The sequence below is a fragment of the Ipomoea nil genome, unplaced genomic scaffold (assembly GCF_001879475.1).
Source record: "Ipomoea nil cultivar Tokyo-kokei standard unplaced genomic scaffold, Asagao_1.1 scaffold2921, whole genome shotgun sequence".
Lineage (NCBI taxonomy): Eukaryota > Viridiplantae > Streptophyta > Magnoliopsida > Solanales > Convolvulaceae > Ipomoea > Ipomoea nil.
The window spans coordinates 764,009-789,458 of NW_017619349.1; the positions used below are offsets into that span (position 1 = coordinate 764,009).

Sequence of the window (25,450 nt, forward strand, 5' to 3'; positions counted from 1 at the left end):
TATAATTGAAGACAGTCGTGTGTGGTTCGAATCCTAAGGCATAAGGATGTTAGAATTTCTGAATTGGATCTCTTGTGCGCACATGCAGATTAAGATCTGATTGATGAGTTGATTTCACGACTCATAATTTACCTCCGAATTGGTTTGACGAAGTTAGGATCACCTAAGTTTAATAATATGTATTTATTAAAGGGAAAATTGTAATTTATGCCCTCACAAATATGCCAATTATCAATGTTACCCCTGAATTATTAGTAGTGTAAATGTTGCCCCTCAATTTTCAAAACGTGACATATATTGCCCCTCCCCTAAATTATTAGTGATGTAAATGTGGTTACCCGTCGTCTTTCTTGTTCGAAGACCATGTTTTTTTCCTCAATTTTTCTTTCTTCGATTGTTCTCCTTCCGTCGACAATAATTTTTCTCCTTCTTCATATTAGGAAAGGGGCAATATATGTCAAGTTTTGAAAATTGAGAGGCAACATTTACACCACTAATAATTCAGGGGTGACATTGATAATTGACATATTTGCGAGGGACATAAATTACAATTTTCCCTTTATTAAAAGCTACAAATTTATATTTTTAATCTTTCAATTATTTTTTACTAGGCGTTTTAGTTCCTTACATTTTATCGTTGCAATATATTACTTTCAAAATTTTTAAATAAATTAAAATTATAATCACTTGAGTAATAAATTCATTCAACTACGTTAGAGTTTTACTATGTACATGGGTATTTTAATAAATTATTATTATTCTTTTTTTTTATAACCTCTTTAGTTTCGGTACGGTATATTATCTACAAACAAGAGAATTGACAACCTCCTTACTTAAATTGTTCTTCTTCAATTCCAGGATGATGGTTTCCCCTATGTGAATATGTTATAATCAAGTTCATTATTTAAATATTACTAAACAAAATTGAAGAGGGCTATAAAGAAAAACAAAGGAAATTACTAAAATGTCCTTTTACTACGTAAAACTATAACGGAGTTTAACAAATTTTTGCTCCATAGACTAATAAAAATCTCATTTGTAGTCCGCACGAGTTTAGCTCAATGATTCATTATGCAGTATTTGGGAGAAGAAATTTTATATGTGATTTTTAGGAGATTGTTTTGCTTAGATGGAAGAGAGATGGTTACTTGGAGGGGAAAAAATGAATAAATGAAAAAAAAAAATTGAAAGAGTTTGTTCTTTTATGGGTCTCACAATAGAAAAAAATAAATTTTAAAAATCATTATTGGTGTGCGAAAGATTGTCCAACGGGCTACGAGCACGTTATTGTGCACTATTTTTTTTCATCTCTTTTCTGTGTGGTTGGCGAAAAACTTAAAACAAAAGAACACAATTGATGAGAAGTTCTAATTTATTTGAAAAGTTATATGAATGTGGAACTAATATTATGTTTGAAAAGAAAAAAATAAAATTTCATTTATAAATAATGATGTGTACAATGTACACAGATCTGTTTGAAATACATGTAAATATGATATTCTTTTGGTTTAGTCTTTTCTACTCCACTATTTATGGGCATTGAATACGACCCTTCAACATCATCATTGTTGGAGTGGGACCCATCTCGTTGCCTTGTCCACCATCCAATTATGTACACCACACGCACGAGTGTCTTTCTCTTATGTCCTTTTTCTACATTCATTTTTGCTTACCCACCCCTACACTTTAAATTCTTTTACTTTTTTATTTCTTTTATAATTAAGTTTCTCAACTTTCACTAAGGGTCCGTTTGGAAAGTAGGAAAATGACTTCTGGAAAATGTTTTTCAGAAAATGAATTATTTTTTGAAAAACATTTTCCTTTCCTGTGTTTGGCTGAATAATGGAAAACTGTCTTTTTGTGTTTGGCTCATTTTCCAGAAAATGTAGAATATAATAATTTTTATTTCAAATTTCATGCAACATAAATTTTGATTGTATTTAATCACAATGTTCTTGCTCTCAATCTATCTTTCTAGTACTCAAAATGTTCTCAATTTATTTCCTCCTCAAGAAATAAACAATTTAGCATTAGAAACTCCAAAAAATAAAAAAAAAATTTAAAAAAAATTATAGCATTGGAAACCAATACTGGTTTCCCTACTGGTTTACGGAAACCAGTTCTCTGGTTTCCGATGTGGAAACCAGAGGAACTGGTTTCCCCAGCCGAAAACCAGTCTGGTTTCCGACTGAGGAAATCAGTGATGAATATCACAACCCGTTGATGAAGCTTTTGTGGTTGTAGAATTTTTGGAGGAGGAGGTGTTGGTGGACTTTTCTCTTCTGAATGTTGAAGGAGGAGGTGGAGGAAGTCTAAAGTAGTGAGCAGCGTGAAATTATAAGATGGAAAATGACTTCCCCCCCAAAAAAGGAAAGTCATTTTCCGAAAATTTTGCTCCATTTTCCATTGACTTGTCTCTATTTTCTTTTGACCATTCAATTTTTTGCCTAGCAAAACACCAAAAACTCGAAAAATGATTTTCATAAATCATTTTTCAGGTTTCCAAACAGAACCTAAATTAATCGAACCCCCATACTTTCATTGGAGCAAGACTTTTAAAGTGATCTTAGAATTATTGAGTTAAACTCGCGGGGTTTTTTTTGCTTTCATCTTCTCCTTTTTATATGAATCCATTCATTTGATAAAATTCATTTCAAATATTTATAATTCTATTTTATATTATTTAATATTAGTAATAAAATTTACATATTTCAAAATAAATTTATTAAATGAAAAGTTTAACTTTAGAATTACAAAAATATTAAAATAGATGTTAAAAAACAAAAAGAAATATTAACTTAACTGATAGATACTCCGTAGTAGAAATGACAAATAAAATAAAATAAAGAGAAAATTAAAAATGGGGCATTAGCTAATTTTAGATTTTTAGGTATTAGTAGTGACCACTTTTTCCTAAAATTTTGTATTAAAGGTTGGTGCAATTTTAGTATTTTTTTCTTGCCCAACCAAAAAGTTGTTCAATCCAACTAAAATGCTTATAATTTTATAGAAGTATAGACCCAGTTTTAAAGAGTTAATTCCAACAATGGTCCTCCGACTATAGTGATTTTTCAAAATTAGTCATCGACTTTTAATTTGGACACTTTAAGTCCCTTGACTTTCAATTTCTTTCTAATTGAGGTCCTTTCGTTAGAATACGGTTTATTAGACTTTAAATGAAGGGGTAAACTCGTCCTTTCACCTGCCTATGTATTATTCTTCGTATTTCTCCCTTCGTATTTCGCTGTTATACCTTGTAAGCATCTCAATAATAAAGGAACGCACACGCAAGTAGTCAGCAAATGGGGAACGACGAGGAACATTTTAGAGTTTCGACTAAGATTATCTTCATATATATTGCGTATACAATGGAGAAATACTAAGAATAATACATATGCATGTGAAATGACGAGTTTACCCCTTCATTTAAAATTCAATTAACCCTATTCTGACGAAAGGACCTCAATTGGAAAGAAATTAAAAGTCAAGGGACCTAAAGTGTCCAAATTAAAAGTCAAGGACTAATTTTGGAAAATCAATATAGTCGGAGGACCATTGCTGGAATTAACTCCAGTTTTAAAACCACCTATGTTTCTCAATAGAGTGTTACTTTTTAGGAAAAATTATATTCTTGGTCCTTAAGCTATAGGGTAATTATAAAATTTATTTTTAAGTGTCGATCGTGTTCACTTTTTGTCCATAAATTATTATTGGCGTTGCACATTTCGTCCTTTTATTAACTTTTCGTCCCTAAGTTATACTAATTAAATCAAATCGTAGTTGGGTAACGTGATAATTTCATATTAACTTTTATATAGGGTGGGGTTCAAAATTTCATATTGACTATAAGACTATGACTCTCGATTTTCTAGAATCACATGAGACGGTTTGATATGTGAATAGATAAGATTTCATAATGATTACCATATAAAATTTATGTTTGTCGGAGTTCTCTAGATGATTTGATATGGAATATATAAGGTTTCATGACAGTTGGCATATATAATTTATATCTTTCATAATTTTTTTATATTATCATACAGAAACGTTACTAGATAGTTTGATAACATTATAATATGTATTTTGTATATATCTAATTATTAAAAAAAATTATTATCCAAATCAAAAGTTATTGTTTTTACTACTCATAATTTTACTTCTAAAAATACATTTTTCCATAAATATTCAATTATATTAAATTATATAGTGCTGATTATAGTAGTTATAATTGTTTTTAAAACGCGCCAAACGGAAATGGATGTTTTCACCGGGTCAGCCAGCAGTTCATGGGGCCCCATTTACTGGGCAGGATAGATCCATCAACTGCCGTCCACCGCTAGGCCCGATACTGATCACTGATCTGAGAGTCTTTTCAATTTTATTTTTTTTAAAAAAAATAAAATTATATCTTTGACTTTCCACCATGTTTCCCAGGAAGTTTTAAGCTTAGGGTAGCTCTCAAAATCACAGATGTATTCATGTACATATACATATATACTGATATACTGATATACTGATATACATATTCATATCACACAAATACACACACACACACACATATATATATATACACTTCATATTGCACAGTGAATGAGGAAGTTGTTCTAGAAAATGGGTTCTCTGTCCTTTCACGTTTTCTCTATATAAGGATCTGATTGTTCAATTTGTGTTCTTACTGGAGAAGTCTTGATCAGCTTTGGTTATTGATATTATACATATAATTTTTCCATATTTAGGGTTTTTTTTTTTTTGGGTTAATTTCATTAAATTGGGAGTTGGGTGGAGATGGGGGGATGTGTGTCGAGGCCGGAGAGCTGCGTCGGCGGTAGATTTGGAGGTGGGAAGAAGAAGGGTAGGAGGAGAAAGAAAGGCGCCGTCAAGAAACGAGTCTCTTCCCATTTATCTGATCGGTCGTCTGATAGAGTTGACAAGGGTTTTCCTGCGGGTCGATCCCACAACAACCCGACTTTACATGGTATGTATATTTTGGTTTGATTGTTATCATTTGAAGTAGAATCGTTGAGGTTTGATCTGAGTGTTAACGAAGTGGACATAAAAGTTAATAGTCTTTTTCTTGTTTAGATGTTTGTTGTGTTTTATGGACTGGTTTTCTTTAGTATATGGTTCGTGAAGGGGTCTATATTTTCATGTATTAGCATCACAGATTGTTTATTTTTACTACTATAGTAGAATAGAGTATGGGGATTGTGGTTTTCTAATGAAATCTAAGATCATATATGAGGAAGATGAATTGCTGTACTATATTGGCTCTTGAATTAGGAGTATATGTGTATTTGGAATATTTATGGATTACAGGGTAATAGTTTTTGCTGACTTTAAATCTTTAATGCTGTTGAGATTTCAAATATTGCTGGAAATCAGTCCTTCAGAGGCATAAGGAGAATGGTATCCAAGGCTTATGAGTTTTGTATTTTTTTTTTTTGGAGGGGTAATGTTGAGCTTGGTGCCAGTTGTTTAACTGTGTGGATATTAGGTTATATGTTGTCAAGTCATTTTCAACAACTTCAGGAAATCACTTGATAACCTTGTTACTGATTCTTTATATGTTTCTCTAAGATTGTAACTGTCCTTCACTACAGTCATACTTTATTCCTTGTAAGTTAAATTATTTAGAATTGTTGTGTTATCTGGACTAAGGTTTCTTGCATATAATGGGTGATGGCAGGAAGTGTTGAAGAAGCATGGTATGATTCTGCTACGATATTTGAATGTGACTGTAGTGATGAAGAGTTTCAGAGTGTTACTGATGGTAAGTATTTCAGAGATGCAAGTATATATATACATTTTTTGGTGTAAACCACGAAGTGGTCCGGGCCTTTCTTTGTCCGTTTAACGGTCCAGGTCCACCCGATAATCCTTGTTCGTTCCGAGAGGCACAGGAGCTGGTCCAAGGGGAATCGTCACTTGTGGGAATCGAACCCGGGTTATCCCGGAATTCTCCGCCACAAAGAGAGCTCATTTGCCACTTGAGCTACCCTGTTGGATTAGAGATGCAAATATTAATCCTCAGTTTCTACCACTGTAATAGATGACTCATTTTTGGATGTTTCCCTTCTACAGATGTTCACTCTCTCAATGGCTCTGAAGCTGAAAATGCACATAGGCCTGGGAACTCATCTACTAGCCATTCTGCTCGTAGCTCTGTCAGTGGCAATACTAAATCTTTCATCCACCAGCATAGTTCAATGCATTCAAAAGATGCTGATGGATCACAATGTGAGATAAAACCGAATGAAATCTCTTCTTGCGCAACTGAAAGTTGTAGCCGAGGTAATGGCTTGTTGGATGACTGTGGAATCCTTCCACATAACTGTCTTCCCTGTCTTGCTTCTGCTGTTGCTCCTATCGAGAAGAGAAGATCTGTTGATTCCAGTCCTCCAAGTGCAAGGAAGAAAGCTGCATTGAAACTGTCCTTCAAATGGAAAGAGGGACATCCTCATTCCACACTACGTGAGTTTATATATTAATTTGTTCTACTTTTTGATCTGTCACTTTAGCTCAAAATTCGTTTTCTCCGTCATATAAGTTATAAAAGCAACTGCAACTATATGATCGTCTATCAATGAGTCTTGAGCTGGTTAAGGCCAAAGCTGTCTTGCTCATGGGCAATAGGAAATAAGTGTGTTATTTCTGTATTCCTCTATTTCCCACTTATGCTAGTTCTTTGTCATAATTTTGGATAATTTGATCACAAAAATCTAGACTATTGGAGATAAGTAGCAATTAAATAGGTTTAAGGGTTGAAACCCTCTAGCCTCTCTCTATTGAAACGGAGAGTGAAAGAAAGGTACTGATTTCTTATGTATTGCAGTTTCATCCAAGTCACTTCTGCGTAGACCAATAGCTGGTTCCCAAGTTCCATTTTGTCCCTTGGAGAAGAAAATGCCAGACAGTTGGTCTCATATTGAAGCAGGGACTTTTAGAGTTCGAGGAGAGAACTACTTTCGGTTAGTGATTTATACCATCGTGTTTATTCCTAAGAATTGTGCTTATGCAATTTGTTTCCCTTTCTTGATTCTTCTTTCCCTTTTGGATTATGCTTTCTTTGTCAGGGATAAAAAGAAGGATTTTGCTCCAAACTGTGCGGCATATTACCCTTTTGGTGTTGATGTATTTCTATCTCAGAGAAAAATAGATCACGTTGCCAGGCTTGTGGAACTTCCCATTACTGAATCTTCAGGGAGGCTTCCGCACATACTTGTTGTGAATTGTCAGGTACCCTTTGTTTTTTTATAGTCTACTACTCAGGCATGGCCCTAGCATTTTATAGGTCCAGGGCATGACAAAAAAATAGGCCCTACCTAAAGTTAAAATATATTTTCATACCTAAAATTTAAATTACATCAGGGAAAAAAAAAATACTAAAGTCAAATAACTTGAAATAAGATTCACAAGTTTTTAACGATTTTACATACAGAATAATAATCATGAAAAAAAGTCTATGTGCTTTCCTAAATGTAAAATAATCAATAACTGCATCAGTGCCTTCCTAAATAAATAATTATAGTTTATAAAAGCAAATAAACAATTTAAAATCAAATACCTGAGCAAGAGCCTAGCCTGCCCTTGCAATATGTTTTATTACACAATAAAGTACTCCGTATGATGCAATACAGTTTGTGCTGATGACATGCAATTTTAATATTGCAGGTTCCGTTATATCCAACCTCAATTTTTCAGAGTGAAACAGACGGGGAAGGGATAAGTTTTGTTTTTTACTTTAAACTTTCAGAAAGTTATACAAAAGAGCTCCCATCTCATTTTCAGGAGAGTATAAGAGTAAGTTTTAGCTACTATTAATTTCTCTATTCTGCTGTTTTATCCTATCATTTATTTGGCAAAATTTATGTTTTTTTCCCGTGCTTCTAAACTTCCTACTCTTTTTATTCGATTTCACTTGCAAGATTGATTTATTGGCGATCTTTTTTCGGATTTCTTAGTTGTGTTCTTTTCTCCTTTTGCATTAAACTACAGAGGCTAATTGATGATGAAGTGGAAAAAGTGAAGGGTTTTCCTGTAGACAGTATTGTTCCATTTAGGGAACGGTTGAAGATTTTAGGTCGGGTAGCAAATGTGGATGATCTGCCGTTAAGTGCAGCAGAGAGGAAGCTTATGCATGCTTACAATGAAAAGCCTGTTCTTTCACGTCCTCAACATGAGTTTTATACGGTAAGTCTAAAGCCTAATTTTGTTTATTTAGCATCAAGTTTTATAGCCAAATGGTTTTTGATAGCAAGGCATATAAAATTATTTTGCAGGGAGAAAATTATTTTGAGATTGATTTAGATATGCACAGATTCAGTTACATCTCCCGGAAGGGTTTCGAAGCATTTTTTGATAGATTAAAGCACTTCAACTTAGATTTTGGCCTCACAATTCAGGCAAGTAATGTCCATAGAAAGTGTTATTTCAGCTTGACGATCTTCTAACATTTTTTTTTTTTTTAATGCAAATCAGGGTAACAAATCTGAAGAAATGCCAGAGCAGATCTTATGTTGTTTACGTTTAAATGAAATTGATTATGCTAATTATCAGCAACTGGGATTGAATCAAGATCCCTTTGAGTAGGCGCACAAAATTGTGTAGACTCCAGAGATAATTGCAATAAAAGAAATTTCTTTATTTGTTTATTTTTGCCTTTGGTTGAAAGCTTCTTTCTTTATGAATTATGATGCCATAAAACAGGTGAAAACACTATACTCAGTGACCAGTGAGATGTTTGTGTGCCTGCAAAAACCTTAAATGTTAAGAAAATCTAGGCAGTTCTAACAAGTTGGATACTTAAACTTGAAACATCATCAGGTATCTTTTCAGAATATGTCTATTTCAAGGAATGTTGAATAGCAAAAAAAGCCAATTATGAAAGGCTACAGGGGGGAAGAGGAAACCCACATAAGTGTTTGTTTCCCGAGAAAGCACTGCTGGGAAAATCACTAAATGGTTTTCCAGAAGGGATTTTCCCTTCAAGATGATTATTAGACATGTTCAGATCTTTCAAGTTTCTCAGCTGCAAAAATTCTTCTGGGATGGTGCCTTGAAACTGATTTTCCTGGAGATTCAGAGTCTCCAAGGTGGTTATGTTTCCCATTGATACCGGCAAGTTATACCCGATCTTATTGTAACTCAAATCCAACTTATTCAGTGATTTCAGTTCTCCAATGGAAGTTGGCAATCTCCCTTGAAGGATGTTTCTTGATAAATTAATATGTTTAATACTTTGCTGCTCTCCTTTGCCTAATTGCTCAACACCAGTACTGAACATGTTGTCTGACAGATCAATATAGGTCAATATTCCATCACCAAATCTGCTTTTCATCTGAAGAATCTGCTCTATACTCCCTGTTAACTTGTTCGAGTGAAGATCCAGTACTCCCATGATTTCGAGCCTTGAGAAAGTACTTGGAACTTTATGGACTAGATTGTTTGCAGACAGGTTTAACAAGTAGAGCTGGTCAAAGCTCCCTAGCCATTCCGGGATTCTTCCGGTGAGATGGTTGGATGACAAATCCAGCTCTATGAGTTTGGTATGTTTTGATTGAAGATAATCTGGGATTTTTCCCTGGATTCCACATCCACCCAAGTAAAGATGAGTCAGTGATGGCAATTTTTCGATCCACTCGGGGATGACTGAAAGATTGAATCTGTTGAATGATAGATTGAGGATTTTAAGATTTTCAAGTGAAACCATTTCTTGAGGCAATGGACCAAGAATCTGGTTCTGGGTAACTGAGAGGACTTGGAGATGGGAGAGATTGGCTATGGATGAAGGTATGTGACCGGATAGTTGGTTTCCGTCGAGATAAAGCTCTGTCAGGGATTGCATATCCCCTATAGTTGCAGGGAGAGGACCTTGGAGCTGATTGTTTGAAAAAGAGACTCTTTGGAGGGAACTCAAATAGGCAATGGATGGAGGAATTCCCCCGGTGAGGCGATTATCTTGGAGTCTCAGAAACCCCAGTGAAGAGAGCTCACCAGATTTTGAAGGAAATGGTATGTCTCCTTCGAGATGGTTATCATCCAGATACATAACTGAAATGGAGGTGAGATTCGTGATCGACCCCGGGATTTTCCCACTCAAAGAATTGCTCGATAAATCAAGCTGTTTCAGTGCTTGCAGGTTGCCAATGGCTGCTGGGATATTCCCCGACAATGAATTGTCGTAAAGACGGAGGATCTCCAGGCTGCTCAGTTCCGTGAAGGAGTCAGGTATAATCCCGGAAAAGTTATTAGAATGACAATCCAGGATTCTCAGACTTGTGAGACTCCCCAGACTTGGAGGAAGAAACCCGGAAAAATTGTTCTCGTATAGATCGAGTTCTTCGAGTTTGGTCATCTTACCTAAGCTCTCTGGTAATGAACCACTGAAGCTATTACCAGAGAGCCTGAGGATTCTGAGATTGTGGAGACGAAAACCAATAGCCGATGGAATCTGCCCTGTCAGGCCTCCCTGCCCACTAATGTCAAGCACTTCAAGAGAGGCAAGAAGAGCAACGGATTCAGGGAACAACCCATCCATTCTCGCCTGGAAAGGAGCTCCCCCGGAAGTATACAAGCCCGGGAGATTGATCTCGACCACCCTCCCGGTTTCATTGTTGCACGAAATGCCTTCCCATTCGCAGCAGCCTTGGCCTAACCACTTCTCCGTTCGCCCAGAGTAATCGGAATGAATCTCCGCCTTCATCCCTAGGAGACCCTTGAGATCAGCTGGGTTGCAAAACGACCCGCCATTGATTCTCTCACATGAAAGAAGAAGAAGAAACGCCGTCGCCAGAACACCTAAGGCTTGAAAGGCCATTCTTTTCTGCAGGTAGATAAGTCTTTGGATTCCTTTGGTTTTGTAATAAGATTGCCAGTCAGTGAAAGTGGAGTATGATTAAGAAGAGAGAAGCAGGAGTGATTTATGGGGGATTGAGGGTCGGAACTCGGACTTATAAAGACAGATTTTCCTTATTTATTTCTTTATTACTCCGTATTACGGAGTTTTTTTTAAGGTGTGAATTGATGAAAAAGTAAATATGTGTTTGAATTACAACGCGTTTGATGCCTTTACGGTTACATATCATTAAATTACACCTTCCATTCATTAAAAAAAAAAAAAAAAAAAGTTTACATGGCTTAACTCATTGGTTCAGAAGGAGGCAGTATTTAAGAAAAGAGATTAAGGTTCAAATCTCGACAGTCACAATGTGAAGATTATGCTCAAAGTGAATAGATTCTTTGTGTGCACCAACATTGTCTGAATAGGGTCCTGATCGCAAATTTGCGACCTTCCTTGTAAAAAGCAATAATAATATCATCGACTACCATAATTATGTCAACTTTGTGACCTTCTTTATAAAAAGTAATAATAATATCATTAGATCACAAAGTGATTGACTACCAAAATGGTTATTAAAATGGAAATTGAATAATATCATCAGATTACAAGGTGGTTGACTACAAAAAAAGGTTATTAAAATGGAAATTATTGCGCACACGGCTTAACTCACTGGTTCAGTAGGCATTATTTAGAAAAAGAAGTTAAGATTCAGACCTCGGTAGCAACAGTGTGAGTTTATACTCAAAATGGGCAAATCTTTTGTGCATACCTATATTTGGTCATGTCTACTGAACTATTGAATTACTTTAATTTATATCTCTTAAATATTTTGTCGGGGTCGAATATGAGGGACGTTGGGATTGGGATTCAACCTTGTTGGGAGAAGAAAATTGGAAATTGCTAGCATCTCCAATGAAGTAATGATAATCCGTTACCTGTCCTTTGCTGATTGGATAAAATATTAGAAAAAGAAGAAGGAATAAAGTGGATCGCTGGTTATTAATGATTTGTTGCCAAATAAAAAAATGAAATAAAATAAAAGTGTATCAAGTAAAATTTATAAAAAAAATTAAAAAATAAGATTACCTCAATTATTTTCGAGTTATAAATGTGATCTTTGTCTTTCAATTATTTTAAATCTAATCCTTTAATTATTGACCTAATTACAAATTTAACTCATATCTTTCAGTTATTATAAATATAATCCTTTCTTAGATATCTAGCCCATCATTTAAAGTACTAATTTTGTGAATTGGTTAACATTTAAAAGGACTAAAATTATAACAATGGAAAGATATTAACTAAATTTACGACTAGGTGACACTTGAACTACTATATACACAATAGTTGAAAGACATACACTACATTTATAACTATGAGTTTTTTCCACTTTTGGTCCCTTGACTTTACTTGTGCTGACAAATGTGATTCATGACTTTTATTTCAGACAAAATTAGTGCCTAACTTCAATTTCTTTTCCACATTTAGTCCCATCCGACCAAGAATCCGGCCAACCCACCGGAAATTTGCACATCTCTTGTTTTTCTAAGGGTAAATTAGTCTCTTCTTGCCCTTGTAAAATAATACGTAGTAAAAACTAAGAAATATTTAATTGCTTCATTCTCGTCAAATTAAAGTTGCTTCCTATTATTATTTATTTATACCTCCATCCTCATCCTATAAATCAATGTCACTGTCAGTTTCTTCCCGAAGCTTCTCTGCTAACTGATATTTGCGTCTGCTTGACGGAGGTGATAGAAAAAAGCTTTGTTCGGTGGAGTAGAGTCATCGCGAGAAGCCATAGAGGGCTCTCTGAAATGTATACGATCTTCATGCTCCTGATCATCGACGGCGAGATTGTTGAAGAAGAAGGCGAGTGGGAGAAAAAAAAGATAATTTTCAAACAGAAAACCAGGATCGTTGCTGCAAACTCTCTCCAGATTGTCTGCTAAATGTATGTATAATGTAATTTTGTAGATATAGTATAAATTTGCATGTAGATTTGAGAAGTTTATAGTGTAGGTTTACGGGATATATATTTGATTCATGGAATTTATCAGAGGATTCTGATTTTGTGTTTGATTTTTGAATACACTGTGCTCTTATGCAGTGCGTAAATTTCGGAAGAGCGGTTTGGATTTGGAATTCACCAAGAATGGCTGCGAAGACAATGATGATGAGGAAGGAGGCGACAGCGTAGGGAAACGGAGCGGCGGCGACAGTGACGTCGGCGAAGATGAACGAAGTGATGTTGTTCGCGTAATGCGAGTGCTGCGGACTGACGGAAGAGTGCACAGAGGCGTACGTAGCGAAGGTCCGAGAGCGGAACCAAGGGCGGTGGATATGCGGGTTGTGCGCGAGGTCGGAGCAGCATATTAGCAGTGAAGAGGCTCTGAACCTGCAAAAAGTTCAAAGCTCAGAGGCCGCCGCCGAGCAAAGACAACAATGAAGCAATTAAATATATCTTAGTTTTTATTATTTTACATGGCAAGAAAATATTAATTTACCCTTAGAAAAACAAGAGATGTGTAAATTTCCGGTGGGTTGGCTGGATTCTTGGTCGGATGGGACCAAATATGGAAATGAAATTGAAGTTAGGCACTAATTTTGTCTGAAATAAAAGTCATGAATCACATTTGTCAGCACAAGTAAAGTCAAGGGACCAAAAGTGGAAAAAACTCTTATAACTATTAAACAATTGAGAGACAAAAATGTAATTTTTTATGTAAAAAAATATTATTTGGTTAATTCAAAAGATGGCAGAACCTAACTAGTAGATATGACAGCGATTTGGTTATGGTTCCACACTATCGGTTCACGACTCCTAAAAATGATAAACCGGAATCAGAACTTTTTAAGAAGGTTCCAATTCTAGTTCCGAGAATTGTCGGTTCAAACTTTTTTTTTTTTTTTTTTTGTAAATTTTTTTTTAAATTTTAAAATAGCCCAAATTCAATAATAATTATTTTTTTTTCCAGTTCGAAACCAACAATCCCGATTCCTGATTTTATAAATCAAAATCGGAATCTTTTGGATTTAGTTTTGAATCGTAACCGAAACCATTCCTATTATTTCAGTTTTGATTCAATTGCTACATTGTTTGATTAAGTTCAAACTAATCTATTTGAACCGAACTATGGTAATCCTACTAACTAGCCATACTTCCCAATAGAGCCCTCAGATAATTAAACTAATCCTTTGCATTTTGCAATACGAAATGGAGAAAAAAAAAAACACGATTCCAGAAGTTGTATTGTTTCTATGCAGAGCTGTTACCGGACCACCAATTAATAAGACGACAGAAACCTATGGCCGTTTGGGTTTTCTTTATGCTTTATTTTTTGTTTTGAACAAAAGTCAAAGTATAAACAGGTTTAGTTATTAATAGCAATGATATTCAGTAAAAAGTTGGGACGGTGGGGTTGTGTAATTAATTAGGTTTGAACGAAGAACCAACATATTTATTTTATTAAAATTTGTAATTTAAATTAAACAATTTAATTAATGCATTGGTACTCTAAATATGATTTTTATTTTATTAAAAATTGTAAGTGTTGTGATAGATTAATTGTGCTCGGACAATATTATTATTCTTTCTCCTAAAAAGTTGAATTCTCAATCTCAATCTTAATGAGTCTTCACGAAATTTTATTCCTGATCAGTATTACATTTGAACATATAAGTATGATATTTGCATGTTGATTCGACCCGTCTCACGAATAAGAATCCGTGAGATGGTCTCACACAAATTTGAAAACAAAATAAAAAGATTCTCTCAAAAAAGATTAAATCCCCAACTAGAGCTGTCAATGTGGGTTGGCGGGGCGGGGCTCGCCAAAGCCCGCCTTTTGGCGGGGCGGGCTAAAAAGCCCGTTTCAAAACGGGCCTAGGTAGTCGTAACCCGCCTCACCCCCTTAGGCCTGCGGGCCCCTGCCAAAACCCGCCAGTTTTTTTTTTCTTTTAAATATTTATTTACCATGTGTCCCTAAAGTCTAAATTCTAATGTGTCTATGTTAATAACTTAATTGTTATCTACTTAAAACACTTATCCATCACTTACGTAATAAATCTAAAATCAACTACTCAAATATTGAAATATATTATAAGTTTATAATATACATTATATATACTTGTAAAAACTTCACAAATCATTAAAAATAAGTAAATAACACAAATTAGTTCATCACATCATGACAACAATGATACCACAGTCCATTCGTCTAAATAGTCAATACACCATACTGCATAAGTTCATAAACCAAACATTCAAAGTTCAAACTCCACAAAAGTAAAAAACATAACTAATTATGTACATAAGTTCATATTTTGTAAACATAACTAAAATTTAGTCAAATAATTACAATACACCAAAATATCAACTAACTAAAATATAATCAAATATTTCATTATTTTGTAAACAAACATAATAACTTACCAATAGCATTATTTAGTTTCAATTTTATTTTACTTTAGGATTAGAAATTTAGGAATTTAGGATTTAGACTTAAAAAAAAAAAAAGCCTGGCGGGCTACCCGCCAGCCCGCCCTGCCTAGCACGCGGGGGCGGGCAAAAAAGCCCGTTTTAAAAATGGGCTTTTAAAACACGAGCCCGCCCCACCCTTTTGGCGGGGCGGGGCGAGAAAGCCCGGCAAGCTAAGTCCATTTTGACGGCTCTATCCCCAACCTCAAGGATCACACACACACTTTAGCCTGATAGAGAATTTAGAAGGATGTAAATTACTGTGACTCAATAGTTCAGTAGATTGGACCAAATGTCGGTGCAAAGAATCTGTCCACTGTGAACATAATTTTCACATGACTACTGTCGTTGAAATTCGAACCTTAGTCTCTTATCTTAAATATTGCATACTGAAACATTGAGCTAAACCCGTGACAACAACAAAATAAAAATGTATTCAAACTGAGAAAGAGCAGACAAAAACAGAACAGCAGACGAGGAGATCTCTTACCGCATTGTATATATGCCCAGACACAATATGCAGGTTTCCAACTTTTGCAGACATGTTTTGCATTAATATGTGTGTGAACCTTTAATTTGACACTTCCATGTTCTTAGATTCACACTGACAGCTTCCATGTTCCCAGATATTGGTCAGTTAATTTGAGCCCCTTTGAGGCACTCTTTTTAATTCTTTATGTTATCCAGCCTGGGACAAATATTTGTTTAGTTCTCTTTTCTTGTGGAAATTTCAAGAAAGCTAGGATAACAAACACTATTATTATATTACTTAAGCTTCTAAAATAAATGTTTCTTGCATGTAAAAACCCGAGATAGATCACCAATTTTTCTTTTACTTGGAGGCATATGAGTATAGAAAAGTTTAGGTGAGTGACAACTACTCTAATTTATTAATTAGGGTTAGATGATACCATTAACTTATTACAATTTGCAAGTCATGTTATTGTTAGAAAATTTGCATTATATTTGTCATCAAACATTCAAATTGGTCGGAAGTTAGGGGAAATTGAAATTTTCTAGCCGATCCGAAGCACTCCTTTTCGAAAAAACTGGAATTAGATCTTGAAAATGATGTAGAGAGGTGATCGGTAATTAAGGGTGTCAATATGGACCGGCCCGCCCCACCACAGGTTTTTTTTTAGGCGGACTTTTGCAGGTCGGCCCGCGAAACCCATAGGCTAGAAAATACAAAGCCCAAGCCGCCCCGGCAAATTATGTTGTGCATCCGTATGCACCATGCATGGTGCATACGGATGCAAAAACAACGTCATTTTAATAAAACGCGCGTCTCTCCTTAAAAAAAAATAAAAAATCAGGTTCGATTCCCAGCAACAACATATGAACTAAAATTCCATAATCGATGAACTATAATTCCATAATCGATGAACTATAATTCCATAATCGATGAACTATAATTCCATAATCTAATCTATGAACTAAAAATTCCAGAATGAATGAACTAACATTCCATAATCTATAAACTAAAATTTCAGAATCGATGAACTATAATTCCATAATCAATGAACTATAATTCCATAATCTATGAACTAAAATTCCAGAATGAATGAACAATATAATGTTGTTGCTGGGAATCGAACCTGAATTTTTTTTAAAAGGGAGACACGCATTTTTTAATAAAACGACGTCGTTTTGGCATCCGTATGCACCATGCATGGTGCATACGGATGCACATCATAACGATTGAGCCGCCCCATGCAATCTCGCGGACCAGCTCACGAGCTTAATTTTAAAAATAAAAAAAATATTATTTTATATTCATTATTCAAATAATATTAAATTTTTTCGTGTTTAAAAATTTAAAAAATTACATTTTTAAAATTATATATATATATATATATATATATATATATATAAAATTTATGAAAAGCCGCGGGCCAACCTGCATAGGCGGGTCAAAAAATTCTAGGCCCTAACCTGTCGTACCGTGAGGTTGGTCCGCGGACTTCCGCCCACCTTGACACCCCTATTGGTAATGTATTGGCTGATATTTCTTTCTAATGGCTTAAGTTGGACAGAATTTTTGACCGGACGGAAATTTTGGCTCTGATTAGATAATTTCACATTAACATGGATATGTGATTGCTTAGAAGCTCGCAATACTTTAGAGTTCGAAGAGTAGAGTATGAGATTTTGAGTAATGTAATCTGAATTTTAGTGTCTTAAAAAATATAATATTTATTTGAAATGTCATGTGATAACAAGAATAAGGGCCATAAAATATATATATCATAACACATGGTGACATGAACATGACATCTTGCATGGGGTTGGATTTAGAGTTATCAATACGGGTCAACCTATCTCATACAATCATTATATCATGTATCACGGTACACATAGCAATGTGTGTTCTGTATGTGTCTCCCAAAACGACGTTGTTTTGTTAAGTTGTGTGGAGAGTTGACGGGATAGAGTGTATGTGTATTCTGTTATATAATTATGTACATTATGTTATACAATTATGTACATCTGAAACATGGAATTTTTTTTTAAGAATTAAAAGTTTATGTGTATTATGTTAAGAGTTTATGTGTATTATGTATTACGTTAGATTATGTGTATTATCTTTTCAAAAAAGATTATGTGTATTTTGTTATACAATTATGTACATTCTGTTATACAATTATGTACATTTTTGAAACATGAGATTTTTTTAAGAAGTTAACAGCCGACACGGAAAGCGAAATTTCAAAAAAAAAAAAAAGTACAAAACGACGTCGTTTTGCACCAGGGCGCACAATGCAATGGGCAAATTATATCGTGCACCGAGCTTCAAAACGACGTCGTTTTGTTTAATGAAAAGAAACGGCACCCGTTTCGCGACATTCCACAAAAAGTAACTCTGTTATTCAGTTTCATTTTGTATACACTACGGTTTCAGTTCAACACAACTACAGTTTCATTTCGATATAACTACAGTTTCATTCGATATTTATACACTTCACATATGTGAAAATGTTATTTAATTTTATTTTATATACACTATAGTTTCATTAAAACACAACTACATGATCATTTTGATATAACTACAGCTTCATTGCACAATATACACTCAAATATGAGAAATGTTATTCAGTTTCATTTTATATACACTGCAGTTTCATTTTACCACAACTACAATATCATTTTGATATAACTGCAATTTCATTTGATAATATATAAAATAATACGTGTGGCAGTGTTGGTTTAGATACACTGTAGTTTCAGTTGGTAATTGACACACAAAAAATGCACACTCCGTTAACAATAACGACGCACCATTTTTTTACTTAAAGAAACGACGCCGTTTTGACCGAGGTACACGTGGACCGCGGTCCACGATATAACGACTGAATGTAATGTGCGTCCTGGTGCACGATATAAATTGCCTCTCTCATATGGGTTGGCCTGCAATGGGCCAACGAAAAAGGGATGGCCTGGCCTAGCCCATTTTAAAAATCGGTTGGACTTTTGTAAACCTACTTACATTTTGACGAACCAACTCATCAACACATTTTTGAAAGTGTAAAATTTAAAATTATTAAAATAATATTATATACAAAATATTTAATAAGATACAAAATTTTGCATTCATCAAGTTAACTTATTACAAAATCACAGAACACTCTATGATACAAATATGAAATACACAATACTTAGGTCTTAACTTAATAACAATTTGTTCAAAGTTCCAAGTGAAGGGAAAAGAAAAAGGTTTATAATTTTAAAGTTTTAAAATTTTAATGGAATAAGGTTCAAATTGGCCACTGAACGTAACCTGAAAATGCAATTAGGCCACTGAACGAAAAAAAAGTGCAATTAGGCCACTGAACACTCCAAAAATGTGCAATTTCACCTGATAGCAGGTTACCCTCAATTTTAACAGGTTATCTGCTTACGTGGCAGCTGAGTTGGCATTTTTAATAAATTTTAAATCATTTTTAATAAATTTTAATAATAAATTTTTATTTAAAAAAATTTTAAAAAAATAAAAACGACTTTATTTTATTTTTTTTTTCAATTTTTTTTATAAAATTTATTATTAAAATTAATTATTAAAAATTATTAAAATGCCAACTCAGCTGCCACGTAAGCAGGTAACCTGCTAAAATTGATGGTAACCTGCTATCCGGTGAAATTGCATACGTTTGGAGAGTTCAGTGACCTAATTGCACGTTTTTGAAGTGTTTAGTGGCCTAATTGCACTTTTTGTTCGTTCAGTGGCCTAATTGCATTTTCAGGTTACGTTCAGTGGCCAATTTGAACCTTATTCCAAATGGGTAAGTGGGGTATGTAACTTGTGAGTTATACGGGTTCAACATGTATAACCCGTATTTTTATATGGGTTAAATGGGTCAAGCCATTTTTTTTTTTAAATGTCTAACCTATAATAACATTTTCTATCAAGTCACATTGATGTGGTGCAAGTTAATAAGAGTATTTTTTTTTTTTTTAACTATTAAGTGGTAGCATTAAGGATGTAATGGAAATAACGGTTTCAGTTACAAAGCTTATATTGATGGCATATAAGACTAGGGTGTGTTTGGTCGACATGTTTAATTCTAAGGAATGTGTATCAAAGTGATTGGTATTATTTGGTTTATAGGTTTTTATAACACTATTATGGATTTCAAATACCCCATTAATTGAAAAAGAGTTAATTACCGAAATGGTCCCTTGATTATAACGAAATTACCAATTTAGTCCTTGACTATTTTTTTGACCAATTAAGTCTCTCAACTTTAAAAATCTTAACCAATTTGGTTCTCCGTTTGTTTGACTGTTAGTCAACCGTTAATTTGGGCCCAAATTGATAATTCGCTATAGTCAAAGGACCATTTTGGTAATTAACTTTAATGGTGGGCAATTCGGTTCAGTTTTCTCGAACTGAACTGTACAAAACTAGTTATATTTGGTAATATACCGAACAACCGAACGGTAATAGATTCTTGTATACTGAACGCTTCGGTAAAAACTCGAATCGAACTGAATTATTCGGTAAAAATCAAACCGAACCGAATATCTTTTGAACTTTGGATTGCTATTTTGTTATATATTAGACTTTGGATATGGATTATGTAAACACTATAACACATAATTAATATAGAACTTTTGATAACAAACCATAAATAAATCAAATAAAATATTTACGAGGGATACCCGTGAGAATATGAGCTAAACGGCAGAGCAAGCAACAAGGGACTTGGATTTACTTTTTATTTATTTATTTATTATTATTATTATTAGTATTATTATATTTAAAAAAAAAAAATAAACAGTATTCGGTTCAGTTCAATTTTTTACTGAACAATTCGGATCGATTTTTTATCGAACCGTTCGGTATACAAGAATCCAATACCGTTCGGTTGTTCGGTACGGTTCAAGAAAACTAAACCGAATTGCCCACCCCTAAAGTTAATTACCAAAATGGTCCCTTGACTATAGCGAAATTACCAATTTGGTCCCAAGTTAACTGTTGACTAACGGAGCACCAAATTGGTTAAGATTTTTAAAGTTAAGGGACTTAATTGGTTAAAAAAAAATAGTCAAGGACCAAATTGGTAATTTCACTATAGTCAAGGGATCATTTCGGTAATTAACTCATTGAAAAACTCATACCCAAATAAAATAAGGGTATCATCACCTTTCATTCCCTTATTCCTTATCATCCCCTTTGATTAGTGCTTTTAGATTTTTGTTTTTACCTTTTTTGTTCATATTGGTGTTTTGGATGTCTTTATATTAGAATCAATTCGTCAAAGGCCTTGTGATCGAGCGGTATAGTTATGACCCCTCAAATGAGAGGTCTCAGGTTTGAACCCTAATGAGAATACTACAATTATATTCTAATAGAGTCAATAGTATTCAAAAAAAAATATTAGAATCAATTGTCTTTTACTTTCACTAAATGCCACGTTTGGTTCGCGGAATAGGCCTGAAATGGAATAACATTCCCAATAATAGGCCTATTACGGTAAAAACATCTATTCCCAATGTTCATGGGAATGACCTATTACCCTTGCAGGGGGAATAGAGATTCCTGGGCGCCCCCTGGTATTAGGCTATTCCTGAGCTCAGGAATAGCCTAAAGTTGTTAAATTATTTCCTACTAGTACTCCACCCGTGCGATGCACGGCTAAAATAAAATAAAAAATAGTATATATATATATATATATATATATATATATATATATATATATATATATATATATATATTTATTCAATTATTTATTTATTAGTTTATTAGTAATAGTAATATAAAAATTATATTGGCATCTCAAAAAGTATGTAAAATATAACTTCATATTGCATAGGTAACAAATAATTAATAATATACAAATTTTATAAATTGTTAAAGACCTCTCTGTATACAACATTCGACGTTGAAGAAACATACTCTCCATTGTAGCTACAAATAAGTAACTTAAGACCATTCGGATTACTAACCCTAGACAAAGCAACATATAATTGTCCGTGAACAAAGACTGATTTTTTCAACAAAAGTCCAACTGTAGACAATGTTTGGCCTTGACTCTTGTTTATTGTCATAGCATAAGACAACATAAGTGGGAATTGCCTTCGTTGGAATTTAAATGGTAGCCTAGTATCTGACGGTGTAAGAGACAATCGTGGGATCAAGACTTGTTCACCTGCATTACTACCAAAAAGAATCTTGGCTTCAACAACATGATCTGCTAATTTAGAAATAATTAATCTTGTCCCATTGCAAAATAACGTCTACTGTAAAATAATGTACATTTAGTATAAAAATAATGTATATTCAATACAAAAATAATGTACATTGTATTCAGGGGATGTACATTATTTTTGTTCTGAGTGTACATTATATTGTATAATGTACATTCAGTACAAAAATAATGTACAGTTAGTGTATTAAAAATGTACTTTTTGTTATGGTCCACACAATAATTTGCCCATTAATTATATTAAGTATATTATAAATATGGGCCTTTCAAAATAAATAAATAAATAAATATGGGCTAACCATAGCCCAACCACAAACTCTAGCCTAATTATAACCCAAATATAAACTCTAGCTTATCAAAGCCCAACCCAAAACCCAAACCAGAACAAAACACCCTAAACAACTAAACAGTTAGACCATTTTGCCGGAACCCTATCTTCTTGGCTGCGCATATCTTCTCTACACTGTGTCTACTGTTTTTGGAAACTACACCGTCCACACATTGCCATTATTGCTTAAGCTATCGCCTCTAGCTCAATGTCATTTTCTAACCATCTCCATGTTCAAACATCACATTTACAAAACTATGTAGTCCAATCGGAACTACTAACCAGTTACACCCAACAAAACCCTAACACTACCTATTCTTTGTAAACCGATTCTGGAAATTTAACGACATACACATCTATGAACCATTCTTTTTCTATCTCGAACTGTCGTTCTACCAATCTCCTTCTCTAACCTATTCTCTATATCTTTCGATGTATACGATTCACAAATCTAGACTAATTACACCAAAGAAAAGTGTTTTCTTGTGTTCAGCGTTTTCAATTCTACTAAACACCACTCAACAGATGGATTGGAACAAATGTTCATATGTTAAATCTAAAAGAAAATCAGCAACCGCGACTACCACATCTATAAGGTAAAAACTTATACTTTACTAATTTTGAAGTTAATAATTTATATTTTTTGGTACAAAGACATCTATTATGCAATTTTACCAAAATTAGAATCATGCATTTTTTTTTTGTATTTATAAAAATGAAAATACTCAGCTCAAATTGATGAATTTTTGTAAAATCTGTGTTCTCTTTAATTTTCTGTTTAATAGCTGCGTTTTTATATTAGATATGTTCTATGCATGAATATTGTTGGAAATTGTGGAAAAATAGTATTAAGATTAGTGTTGCTGTACAATTCAATAATTTAGTTTGGAATTGATTAGTAATACTGAAATTGATTAATTTAGTTTTTTTTTTAGATTTCTTTCCACTTCACATGCCATCAAAAGCATAATTTCAGTTTACCCTTCTGCTTAAAAAAATGAGTTCATTCCTAAAAAAGTTCAATTTAAATCATATTCACCTGTTATTAAGTACTACTATTTTTAAATCATTGTATCAACAAATTTTATATACAAAACATGTCAACAAATATATTAGTAGTGTTTTGATTTTTTTTTTAATGACCTCAATAATATTCATTTGCAGGTGTATAGGAAAGTGTTGCATTTACACTCTCGCAATACACTGACAAAAAAAGAAGAGACATAGGGAACCAAATTGGTGCAGATATAGTAGACAAATGGAAAGCAAAGAAGATGAGTATTGCAAACCAAAAAAATAAGTTAACATTTGTTACAATTTTAATGAAGAACATCATGTATGTTTCATTTCTACCTTTGTCTTCAACATCAAGCTTTCTTTTTCCACGAATGATAGTTGAGCTAGTCAATTTTTTCATTGTTGCAATTGCTAGCTAAAAACTTTCAGAAGTTCACTTTTGGAATGAATATATAGTGTACATGTTACATTCTTAAATGAAGTATATATAGAGATACCAGGTAGTACACATGCTAAGAAGTCTCAATCAAACATTAGTATATAATAGTCAACACTTACCATCCACATTAAATGCTTAGGTATAGGTATAGGTGTATGGGAAAAAGTATTCCTAAATGTATGTCTTGGGTATTGTGTAATTTGTACCATGGCATTGTCAATTTGTTTCTCACTTCTCAAATTGCTATCTGTTGTCATATATATATATATATATATATATATATATATATATATATATATATATATATATATATATATATATATATATTTGTAATTTTGTTGCTATAATAGGATTTGTGGAAAAATATAAGTATTTGCAATATATATGCAATTGATATCCTTTTTCTCAAAAATCAACCTGCTAATCTGCTTTGTCTTTTTTTCCCTTTTTAAAAATGATTTACCAGGGCCTGTCTGAGTTTGTTTGTCATTTCTCAATTCTCAGTATGATGCCACTCTTTTTTTTTTTTTTTAAAAAAATGTTCCTATATGATGTTTGTGAAATAATAGATTTATTTGCAATACATATGCAAGTCCTTTACCTCAAATATGAGCCTGCTAATATATGATATAACTGCTTTTTTTTTTTTGGTATATTAAAGTTTGTTTAATAATAGGTTAATTTGGAATAGATAAGTAATTGAAATACTTTCTATACATATATATGAACAAATACTAACAATCTAAAATCAAAAGCAAGTGATGATAAAGGAGTCTGATGCTTCCTTTTTTTTAGTTGCTATAATTGAGTTTGTAAAATAACATATTTATCTGGAATACATGTGCATGGGAGATCCTTTTCTTTAATGATCAGCTTGCTAATCTATTTAAAAAAAAAAAAAATTGCCCTTTTTGTATATCATTTACCATGGCCACTATCAATTTATTTGTCATTTCTCAAATATTAATCTTTTGATACTTTTTTTTTTTTTTTTTGAATGGGTTCCTATTATTTCACTTAAATATTTCTTTGCAATAAATATGCAAGTGATATGCATTTACTAAAAAATCAACCTCCTAATTTGCTATACCTTTTGTAATTTCCCCCTTTCTTTTTTATCTCATTTACCAGGAAACTATCAGTATGCTGCAATTTTTTTTGGGCTTGCTATAATAGACTTTGTGAAATTATAGATTAATATGATTTAATTTGTTGCTATAATATGCTCTAACTGTTTTTTTTTTTTTTTTAATGATTTGGATTTCTATATTATATATTATACTTTGATTAATAATAGGTTTATTTGTAATATTTGGGTAAGCAATATATACTTATACTTGAATAGAATAAGAACCAAAACTCATTAGTGGCTGGTTTGCAATTAGAGCAACCAGTCATTACATTTAAAATAGATTAGCAACTGCAACATATGCAGTTTTACACACATTGCCTCCCAAAACACACACTACATACATTGTACTGCTTACCAGTACACTGAAACACCTGCAGTGTTCACAAAACAAACCCATAGGCAAAAACACACTACACACAATCCACTGGCTAACAGTACATTGCAAAAAGCTGCAGTTTTCTAGGCATAACCATCAGTTTGGTAGAATTTAGCACACAAAACCCACTT

General features: G+C 33.4%; 2 protein-coding genes and 1 long non-coding RNA gene across 3 annotated transcripts; 2 read left to right on the plus strand and 1 right to left on the minus strand.

Moving 5' to 3' along the window:
• Positions 1-1,460: 1,460 nt before the first annotated feature.
• On the minus strand, positions 1,461-11,049 carry LOC109160924 (DNA-damage-repair/toleration protein DRT100-like). Its single transcript, XM_019309185.1, has 3 exons — positions 10,998-11,049; positions 8,792-10,967; positions 1,461-1,471 (listed from the first exon to the last, which is right to left on the minus strand). The coding sequence occupies exon 2, from the start codon at positions 10,814-10,816 to the stop codon at positions 8,879-8,881; it is 1,938 nt and encodes a 645-aa protein (XP_019164730.1). The 5' UTR covers positions 10,817-10,967; positions 10,998-11,049; the 3' UTR covers positions 1,461-1,471; positions 8,792-8,878.
• On the plus strand, positions 4,407-8,651 carry LOC109160928. Its single transcript, XM_019309187.1, has 9 exons — positions 4,407-4,975; positions 5,687-5,770; positions 6,082-6,471; positions 6,833-6,968; positions 7,074-7,236; positions 7,672-7,800; positions 7,996-8,190; positions 8,280-8,402; positions 8,479-8,651. The coding sequence occupies exons 1-9, from the start codon at positions 4,786-4,788 to the stop codon at positions 8,587-8,589; spliced, it is 1,521 nt and encodes a 506-aa protein (XP_019164732.1). The 5' UTR covers positions 4,407-4,785; the 3' UTR covers positions 8,590-8,651.
• A 1,716-nt stretch (positions 11,050-12,765) lies between the features above and the next one.
• LOC109160936 lies at positions 12,766-13,279 on the plus strand. Its single transcript, XR_002050834.1, has 3 exons — positions 12,766-12,794; positions 12,951-13,061; positions 13,263-13,279. It is a non-coding gene; the product is annotated as an uncharacterized LOC109160936 (long non-coding RNA).
• Positions 13,280-25,450: the final 12,171 nt, after the last annotated feature.

Excerpts from the sequence above, each read along its gene's own strand:
- LOC109160928 (XM_019309187.1), top strand. The coding sequence starts at position 4,786 with ATGGGGGGATGTGTGTCGAGGCCGGAGAGCTGCGTCGGCGGTAGATTT. Across the intron at positions 5,771-6,081 it reads GTTTCAGAGTGTTACTGATG|ATGTTCACTCTCTCAATGGC; the intron begins GTAAGTATTTCA and ends TCCCTTCTACAG. Across the intron at positions 6,969-7,073 it reads CGAGGAGAGAACTACTTTCG|GGATAAAAAGAAGGATTTTG; the intron begins GTTAGTGATTTA and ends TTTCTTTGTCAG.
- LOC109160924 (XM_019309185.1), bottom strand. The coding sequence starts at position 10,816 with ATGGCCTTTCAAGCCTTAGGTGTTCTGGCGACGGCGTTTCTTCTTCTT.